This window comes from Drosophila innubila (assembly GCF_004354385.1).
Source record: "Drosophila innubila isolate TH190305 chromosome 2L unlocalized genomic scaffold, UK_Dinn_1.0 4_B_2L, whole genome shotgun sequence".
NCBI classification, from domain to species: domain Eukaryota; kingdom Metazoa; phylum Arthropoda; class Insecta; order Diptera; family Drosophilidae; genus Drosophila; species Drosophila innubila.
In genome coordinates this window covers 17,124,709-17,135,016 of record NW_022995372.1, presented here as the reverse complement: position 1 = coordinate 17,135,016, position 10,308 = coordinate 17,124,709, and the positions used below count along the sequence as shown (strand labels likewise).

At 36.5% G+C, this 10,308-nt stretch overlaps 2 protein-coding genes across 3 annotated transcripts; one reads left to right on the top strand and one right to left on the bottom strand.

The window, feature by feature from the left end:
- Positions 1–2,258: 2,258 nt before the first annotated feature.
- Positions 2,259–4,302, top strand: LOC117779447 (protein adenylyltransferase Fic). The gene is made up of 4 exons (XM_034615650.1): positions 2,259–2,468; positions 2,526–3,385; positions 3,505–3,708; positions 3,770–4,302. Exons 2-4 carry the CDS (start codon positions 2,529–2,531, stop codon positions 4,173–4,175), a joined length of 1,467 nt encoding a protein of 488 aa, XP_034471541.1. The 5' UTR covers positions 2,259–2,468; positions 2,526–2,528; the 3' UTR covers positions 4,176–4,302.
- A 458-nt stretch (positions 4,303–4,760) lies between these two features.
- LOC117779446 (peroxisomal acyl-coenzyme A oxidase 3) lies at positions 4,761–9,236 on the bottom strand. 2 transcript variants are annotated; one of them, XM_034615649.1, is made up of 9 exons: positions 9,077–9,236; positions 8,613–8,772; positions 7,801–7,938; positions 7,524–7,743; positions 6,568–6,838; positions 5,761–6,509; positions 5,537–5,691; positions 5,185–5,472; positions 4,761–5,126 (listed from the first exon to the last, which is right to left on the bottom strand). In XM_034615649.1, exons 1-9 carry the CDS (start codon positions 9,097–9,099, stop codon positions 5,016–5,018), a joined length of 2,115 nt encoding a protein of 704 aa, XP_034471540.1. In that variant the 5' UTR covers positions 9,100–9,236; the 3' UTR covers positions 4,761–5,015. The 2 variants fall into 2 exon arrangements, with proteins under 2 accessions (XP_034471540.1, XP_034471539.1); XM_034615648.1 differs by lacking the exon at positions 9,077–9,236 and having other exon boundaries at positions 8,613–8,885.
- Positions 9,237–10,308: the final 1,072 nt, after the last annotated feature.

The following is a 10,308-nucleotide window of genomic DNA, read 5'->3' as shown; positions in this document are numbered from 1 at the left end:
TATGTCATTCATAAATAGTAATTGGGTTCATAATTGTAATATATTTATAAGTATTGCATGCTATACTTATATTAAGATCCGTGCCTCGAAAGCTCGATTAAAAAACCAAGTTTTTGGTTGCTTCGAGACGTTGATAAGCGCTTGAAACTGAAATCTAGTTCAATGTGCACACATATTAAAATTATCACCAAACTGAGGTTCAGCAAAGGTTAGTCAACCGATAATGATAATGCTACTTAACGCAGCATTTTCCCGTTTTTTTATAATAGCGACTTATTTAAATCAAATTTATTTTATTTAATTTTTTGGCAACAAATTATATTTTTTCGTCTTTCATCTGGTATGATGTTTGCAAATAAGTCGTAAAAAAAACGACGTGGTGATTTCATTTAAACTTAAAAAACAACGTGCATATTGTACATATGTATAGATTTGTTTCATTCACTATCAATCAACACCTTGAAGGAGAACAAAACAATGCTCCATTTAGGTCACATTTGTGTTTTGTCCCAAACTTAATTTTATTTCTGGAACAACTAATTTTGGGACCACTCTAGGTTGGCCAGAATGCAGGCGGTGTCTATTTTTGGATGTCTTTATACTAAGTATAACTGCAATTCTTAATTGGTTTTTTCTTGTTTTCGTTTTCTTTTTGTATATTTTGTACTCACTCTCACTGAAGATCTTATTGTACGCGTTTTAATTGCGCTTTATTGTTAATTTAGACACGTGACTAACTAAATTGATTAAAGTTCGCAGGATCGTTTTCGTTCCAGCTCCGTTTCACTTTCACTGTTGTCGCTTTTACCGCTACTTGGACCGAAAACTAGACAATGCGTTTCGTTGCGCTGCCGAACAGCAACTGACAGCCGAGTGCGTAGCGTAAAGCTTTTATTAGAAAATATTTGACTGAGAAAGAGAGAGGGAGAGAGACACAATAAGAGTCTCAAGAGAGCGCCTTGCCGTTATCAATGGAAGCAGCAGAAATCGTATAGATTTCGGAAAAACAACGAAAGATTACTAACAATAACAAAGATCATATTAAACGTCATAGTATTAAGAGAAGAACCGGTATCACAGTGGAGTATGGGATTCTTCTAATGAGCTCATAATATCAATTGTGACTCACAAGCCGGTAGCTTGACCGCTTTGATTTCGGTGAAAACAAATGACAATAGATCAAAAAATACAAAATCAAATTTAAAAATATATTAATGAACTCTACAAATTTATATATGATCTCATATAAGCTCATGAGTTGCACTTACATGACAGCAGCAGCAATAACCAGCAGAGGGAGGCGCGTCATTTGCGTGGGGGTCACAAGTATTTTAAGTATTTAAAAGTGATTCAAAACAATTAAGAAGAAAATAGATAGATATACTCGATCTATTTGCATATGCAAATTTTTCTGACCTCGCAGAAGTTTTAAATTTTGTCAATTCAATTGAATTCGAAACCGATAGGGAAAATCCATGCATTATGGATTTCTCATTCTAATTTAAAACTCGTTCATTTCATGGGTAACCTCAAAATTATTAGTAAATTTTAAAAATCACAAAAAAAAAAAGGGATACAAAAAATTTTGCAGAGTTCTCAACTAGAAAATAAATACACTGATCACAGAAAATTGAAAAATTTAGATTTATTAATTGCAATAAATCAAAGCCGCAAGAAGAGATATTTATTTGTATATTGTTTAAGCGACAGTTGACAGCAATAATTACCTATAATAATCCAAATAAATAATTTGAAAATACAGCAATAAATTTGTGTGTGTTTATTAGTTACTCATTTTGAGTGTTCTTAGAAATAAATATGTGATGTTATTATTAATCAATGTAATGCTGTTAATTAATTACACTTTCGCTTTCGCAATGTTTATTTTTACTAAGCTCTCTCCCCGAGGGCTGACGAGCTTTAAACCTTCATTAAAATGTTTACCTTAATTTTATCTAATATCAAAATTTAAATTTTAATCAAACTATTCGTTTTTATTGAGTCATTTGCATTTTAAATTCTGCACTTTTATCAGCGCCGTCTATTGACAAGTATCAAAACTAAGAAACGTGCGCGCCAAGCAAATGTGTTGATAGTGTTGGCAAGCGTTGAAATGTGAGCAGCAGCTGCACTGTGGCGGAGTTATTGGTTGCAAACTACATAATTTAGTTATTCTAAATACATATACCCAAGAAAATGTTGTTAAGCTACAGCATTTCAAAATTTTATTAAATTATATTTAAAATTAAGAAAACAGTGGCAATATTCATCGTACGTGCCTAGTGATAAACATATCGTATGAGCTAAGGTGACCATCACTAGCAAATGCCATGGTATTCATGAAATAAATACGTGGTTAATTTGTTGATAAAACGCCCACAAACAACCTAAAATGTGTTCGCCTTGTAAAGTGCGCAGAACTAATGTAAAGCAGAAACAGTTCCGCAACTAGAAGGAGAAAACAATTGGTGAGCAATTTAAAAGAACTGAAGAGAAACAAATTAACCAAGGAAATTTCTCCACAGGTGATGGCGAAGGACAAAGTGAAAGAGGAAGCACAAAAACAAAAGGAGCCAACGATTCAGTTAACATATCGCTTTGCATTCTTCTTTATTGCTGGCAGCCTGGCAGCCTTTGCCTTTCATGCGCTGGCATCGTCCGGTTCCATGTTGGGCTGGAGGCTTCAGTTGCGTCAGTTGCATCACCTGCCCACAGCGCATTATTTGCAGACTCGCGATGAGTTTGCGGTTTATTCGGTGGATGAGCTAAATGCGTTTAAGGAGTTTTATGACAAGAGCATCAGTGATAGTGTCGGCGCCAGTTTCTCGGAGGCAGAGCAGACCAATATTAAAGAGGCTATGGGTGCACTGCGTCTGGCTCAAGACATGTATATGGCTGGCAAGGATGTCAAGGCTTCCCGTCTTTTTGAACACGCTCTCGCATTGGCGCCGAAACATCCGGAAGTTCTGCTACGTTATGGCGAATTTCTGGAGCACAGTCAACGTAACATTGTTCTGGCAGATCAGTACTACTTTCAAGCCCTTAGCATCAGTCCAAGCAACTCGGAGGCATTGGCCAATCGTCAACGCACTGCCGATGTAGTACAAACTCTGGACGAGCGTCGCTTGGTCTCATTGGACAAGAAACGGGATGCATTGTCTGCCATCCACGAGACCAACTCGGCACTGCGTCGCGCCAAAAAGGAAGCCTACTTCCAGCACATCTATCACTCAGTGGGCATTGAGGGCAACACCATGACACTGGCCCAGACACGCTCCGTTCTGGAAACCCGCATGGCCGTCGATGGCAAGTCCATAGACGAACACAACGAAATCCTGGGCATGGACTTGGCCATGAAATACATTAATGCCAGTCTAGTACAAAAGTAAGTAAATATCTCTGGTGGACTTTTACAGTTTTCATTAAATTAAATTAAATTAAATTAAAACTAAAATAAGAACTCTTTAAAAATATAACTGTGTTATGGATTTTGTGTACTTGAAGATTGGAAATCACACTGAAGGACATTCTGGAGCTGCATCGACGTGTGCTGGGCCATGTCGATCCCATAGAGGGCGGCGAATTCCGTCGCAATCAGGTCTACGTGGGTGGACATGTGCCACCTGGTCCCGGAGATTTGGCCATTCTAATGCAACGTTTCGAAAGTTGGCTTAACTCGGAGCACAGCAACTCGTTGCATCCAGTCAAGTGAGTTTGCCAATTGTCACTTTGAAGGTGCCTCTCTCATGGTTTAAATCTATTCACACAGCTATGCAGCACTTGCCCACTACAAACTGGTGCATATTCATCCATTCGTTGATGGAAATGGACGCACCTCGCGTCTTCTTATGAACACGCTCCTCATGCGCGCTGGTTATCCACCCGTTATCATACCCAAACAGCAGCGCAGCAAATATTATCATTTCCTTAAGTTGGCCAACGAGGGTGACATACGACCTTTTGTGCGTTTCATTGCCGATTGTACGGAGAAGACGCTGGATTTGTATTTGTGGGCCACCAGCGATCTGCCGCAACAAATACCAATGCTCATACAAACGGAGAGCGAAGGCGGCGAGCTAGCCAAGCTGCAGCCGCATATTGCGCATAGCGCCTCAGAGTTCTATGAGACAGAAACTGGCTCTGGATTGGATTTAGGCACCAGTGGAACGCCCTGACACTCAAGTCAATGGTTGCTCAATCTAATTACCAAATTGTCTATTGTATATTATCTGTGCTAGCATCAATTCTGTGTATATTTCTAATTTATTCAACAACAAAACCGTTTGCCTGACTGTGATCGTATTTAAGTTAAAAGAATTACCCAAAAATCAATAACAAAATGCCCTACGAGAGAGAGCATGATTATAATGTAACGCACAAAGAATACTTAGTAGTCGATAAAATACAACAAATATCATTTTTCAAATCAAAAAAATATTTTAAAAATTGTGTATATACATATTTGATTTATAAACATATATGTATGTATTAAATGTATTTGAAAAATGCCATCAACATTTAGATAAAATAGCATATTTAATAAAAAAAAAGCAATATGCAAATTTTAAATCGAAAGTGTTTTCTTCAATACCAATGGCATTTATACAGCAAACATAACAATCTAATTTTGTGTTGCACATTTGTCAAAGTCAGACTAATCTGTAAATTAACTGGCTAAAATACAACAAAATTTTTTAACATTACATCTGCAAATTTCTTAACAATTAAGCCATAGTTATTATTGAAAAAAAAAATATTATATTTGTAGGTACAAGAAGAGTTTTTTATTGTTTAGCGAAGCTGGAATATGTATAAGATATGTTCAACATATATTGCACAATTATATCACGCATTATAAGAAGCTATTATAAGTACAACGTCTGTTTTGAAACAGAACTTCAAGATCATATGTATTTATATATGGACATTTTAAAGGCACTCAGCTGATAAAACTTAATAATAAGCATTAGTACATAAGACTTATTTTACTAGCCTTTTAGTGTGCCTTAATAATCTTACAACTTGGCGCGCTGCAGATAGTTCTTATAGGTGACATCACGCCACCAATAGGGACGCTCATAAACACCTGGAGTGGACACAATAGTGCGCTGCAAATGCTGATAGATCTGTTGAAAAAATTAGAAATTAAATACAATAATCAATTGCAATTTGAAAACTACTCACATTGCCATCACTCATTCCCAGTGGAGAGTTAAGAATAAAGTCTGGAGGTGCAATAGCATCGACAAGGCCAATTGCCTCATTCTTCAGCACTGGAAGCAGCTCAAGAATGCTCTGCTGATACAGTTCAATGTGCGAATTATTGCGGAAATAGCCGCCCTGATAGAACAACGAGGAGTATTTAGTTATCAAATTGGCGCCATGGAATGACAGCAACTTAAGCAGCACCTGCTGCTCAGCCGAGGCTGGCAAACCGGTTACAAATTTGTAGAATACATAGTAAATGGTGCGCTGCGTAAAGTAAAATAATATATAAATAATGTGAAGTCAGTGAGAGAGAACAAATTGCACGCACCTCCGCATAGATAATTGAAAGTTTTTGGGCCGCAAACACCTGAAGATTGTTGCGTGTCTCAAATGCATCCTTTCCGGCGAATTGCAACTGTTCGAAGCGTTTGACTGTCGCATCCAGTTGCCAAGCGGTTAGCCAATCCAGAGCCTTTAGCAAATCTAAAATATTTTCAAAAACGTTTTTAGAAAAGGGTTTTTTGGAATCACACGTTAGACATAATCACGCACTGTGTGGATCCAGAGCCTGGGCAGCGTTACGTTCCTGGGCTTGTTGCTGGAGCAGCACGTTCATATCACTGAGGAAGGAGACTGTTTGCAAAGGCGAAGCATCCACAAAGTTGCCATTGTTGCGACGCAAGTTAACGAGCCAATTGGACGCCTGTTGAATGAGTGTATTATTCTCGCCCTCGTATGTGCAGTTGGCATCGTTGTCGTTCCTTAAATCACCCAAACCAGCTGCTCTTAGATATCCATGACCGCCGCATGCTTCACGGCACTCCTGAATGCCATCGCGAGCCGCCCAGGTGGTGCAAGGCTTGAGTGCTGATGAAATTGCATGTATTTCCATGCCCACCTTTGACGTATCCTCACCCATCAAATTCTTTAGAGTCATATCCATGTTAGCATTACCAATCCACAATGTTGCCACGCGCATCGCAATTGCGTTGGCCAAATGTGGCAAAAGGCGATACTGCTGCGACTGATACTCAATCACTGGCCACTCCAGCTTACTGTCAGTGGGTCCAAACTGTCGTCGGCTGGCCGAGTAACGTGTGGCAATGCTAACGGCCTTGCTCAGTGCCACATAGGTGATGGCTGTAATATTAACGCGGCCAGCTGACAGAGCACCTAAGGAAGCTCCCAGTCGTTTGCGCTCATCCTTAATGGTTGTGTTGTAATTACCCTGGGCATCAATATCGCCCGTCTTGGACAGCAGATTGGCTTTCGGGATGCGATAATTATTGAACATCACAAAGCTGCAAAAGACAAGTTATATTAATATTATTTCCAAATATATATTTTCTGTATTCATACCCATTGTCAATGCCATTAAGGCCAATTTTCTCGCCCAAATCGCCAACGGTAACGCCAGGGAAAGCCAGCAGTGTACGTTCATCGCGTATTGGCACCAGGAATGCATTCAATCCCTGATGCTTGCCATCAGGCACATACAGCTGGGCATAGACAATGGCATGGGTGCAAGTCTTACCGAGATTACCCACCCAGCACTTGGCGGCCTCAAAGTCTGGTGTGTGTATGATAAACTCCTGCGTTTTGTTGTCATAAGTTGCAGTGGTGCGCATGCCTGGATTTTATAAAGAGAATACATTTAATTAAATTTACTAGACTGTGTCTTCATTAAATATTAAATTCAAATAATTAATTAATTTACGAATGAAAACTACACTTACTACTCCAATTTTCTATTATATAAAAATAAATATAAAATTATAATCAAACCATATCGTATTATCTTTATTAATTCCAAACTAGAAAAAACTTTACTCTCAGATCTTATTAAAACCTAGACGACAAACACATTTTCAACAAATCCCCTCTATTCTCAACTGTAATCTATGTAATGCTTTTTACTGATAAAGTCTTATTGATATTCTTTGAAAATATTTCGCTTATTTCCAATCATCTGACCATCTTGCTAAAGCCAATAAAAGAGTACATAAATCTACTAATTAAAAATATATAAAATGCTTTAACACCTATCACAAAATGTAGCAAACTTTTCTTCTGTATAAGTAGATAAACCCATTTTACACTTAGTCATAAGCACTAATCATTGTACATAAAATGATCATAAAATAAATAAGCTTGCGTACGCTTTGTTTACTTAGCTAAAAATAGCAGCTACCTTAAATGGTATCTATAAGCATTAAGTATAGTTATATAGTTAGTTAAGTGTCTTGTTCTCATGTATATGTAATATCGCATAGGAGCTTGTAATAAATAAAGGAACTAATATAAATTTTAATTACCATTTGCATTTGTGCCATGGGAGATCTCGGTTAAAGCAAAAGCACCCAAAATACGATCATCGGATATTTTGGCCACATATTTGCCCAGACGCTCCGATCCGTTTGAGACCAAGGTGCTGGGAAACATGCCATTGGATAGCGAGAACTTGACTGAAAAACTAAAGTCATAGCTGAAGATGGCCTGGCTAAAGGCTAATATCAGATGGGGCGTTGAGAGAAACTAGAAAGAGTTGAGTAGTTAGAGAAGTTAATAGTTCAATCGATCACATTATCTTACTTGATCGATGTCGAAGAATTTCTGTTCCCACAGCAAATGATGACGCTTGTTGGCCACCTCTCGAGTACGCTCTAGATTTGGTGCTTCCGGTTCACGCTGGAAATCTGGATGTTTTTCCATCCACTGCCAAACTTTGTGCTGAGGATGTTTGTAAAGGAAGTGCAAATTTGATTAGACTATATGTATATAGATAAGAACGAATAATTGAAACAAACTTGATAAGCAAACACTTAATCCATTATAGAAACACCTGCCTAAACTGAAGAGGTTCAAAGATTTTTATCAATTGATAAAGTAATCGAAAGCTAATAAAAATTAAAAAAAAAACTAGTTTTCAATTAACAAAAGACAGTATGTATAGTTACTATTTTGCCAAGAAACAAATTTGTATAACTATGACAAAATAAGATAAAATTAAAATAAATCTTTTTGTTTACAAAATGAGATGTATACATAATACTAATTTTTTAATTTGTCAAAATAGTTACGTGACTAACTGTAAATATGTTTTATTTTTAAAAATAGTTGAACACAATAATTATTGCTGGTTTTACGAAATCTATAAACAGCTATGGTAAAATAAAAATAATAATATTTAAAATTCAAAAAGTATGCTAATTATTTAACATCAAAAATGTCAAAATGGTTACTAGACTTACTGTACTTGCGGGGACACAGATTAACTGAACAGGTTTTTCTATTCGTAAATGTGCTACATTAAACTTTGCACCGGGCTCTAAGCTGTCCGTTTAATCAGATTTCGTGTTAAGCACTTCAATCGCGGACAATTAATTGTATGTTGTCATAATTACCTTAAGACGTATGTGCTCTTCACCCTCGAGCAGTACATTCAGGCGCTTGTAACAGAAACTCGCCTTATCGCGATACTCGTCCAAAGGTCCACTGCGAAAGTCGGGAAAGATCTTTTTGTCCTCGTATATGTTTGTCACCTCGACATTCTTCTCCTCCTTTCTGTAATAATCCACAACGGAATTAAGTATATTGCCTATATTAGTTCCAGTCGCGGCACTTTCAACTTGTGTAGTTGCCATTGCGATTACAAAAACAAAACTAATTGCAAATTGAGTTGTGAACAGTGCTGAAAACTTTTAAGAGGAAAAAAGCTGTTTGTGGCTGAACGCGTTCAAAAGAATAGCTGAATTTGCGGTGCAACCCAGCCATTTCATATATAAAAAACAACCAGAAAAAAGCTAAGTTGGCACCAATGTTAAAGTCCCAACTCTAATTGCAAGTACTGTAAATTAAATTCACTCACTTGGCACCTCGAAATGCAACCATGTTTTCGCACACTGTTGACTGACTGTGATGTGTTAACGGTCAGCGCTACGCTTAAACTGTTTCAAAATTCAATTGGTTTGAGCTATTTACAATGGTTTGAAGGCACAACTGCTTATCAGTTTCTAAGTTGTTACGACAATAAAACTAAAATAATTCCCGATTTTAACGTATCCGTTGGCAATAGAGATTCGTTATTGTCGTCGCGTACACCAGACCCAATTCATACAGTCAACTGCAAGATAAGCCGCATGATAAGACGTCTGAATTGACCAAGATTATACTTTTCTATAACAGTGTTTGTTGTCCGACTATCACAAGAAATATTGGCTATTTTTAGCCAAATACCAATAGGCCAATAAATCAGCTGTTGATATTTGCAGTGTTGTAAAGTGTGTCAATCACAACACTAGGACATGGTCACACTGGGAGCGCGTACATTTAAATACATTTAAAGTTAATTTTTCTTGACGCTTAGCTGCCAAGCACCCTTATTAAACAAAGTCCATCCATCATAACCATCCATAACAACGTTAGGTTTGACATGTATTTGCATTTTTATTTTAAACTTACAGAATTAGATAACATGCACTGCATATGCTTGGCTATTGAATTAATTCAAACTCTATATTGTTGTTTCTATAATTGATTATCATTTTTATGCACTTAGTACTAATTATGTTAAGTTAATATTTTGCAGCATTAATTTCGTAGTCTAGTTTTTTGTATGTTTGTCTGTTTTCTTCTATTTAAATTTAAATCATTGCAATATCTTAAATGTTATATGATTTAGACCCCGGAATTAAACTAATTAGGTAACATGTAGTCATTGATAAGATATTGGTAAATCTCATTGTTTGATTTCTAGTATTGATTCTGGCATTGATTCGATTTGGTTTATAAAAAGCCATATAAAATAAGCTGCTCTATAAATATTATAATATATTTGAATATAATGTTTTATATGTTTATGTAAAAGCTGTTATATATAATATACTTGCTAAAATGGACTAATTGACGCATTGAAATGAATGGGAATATTGCGTGATATTTGAATTTCAATCTTCTGATACAACCATATATAATATATATACGTATTTATATGTATGTATCTATGTAAAAGTCCTTATTAACAAATTTCGTTTCACTTTTGGCTTAATATTGTTATAAATATATTAATAAACTATTAAAAAGACAAAACAAACGGAAAAA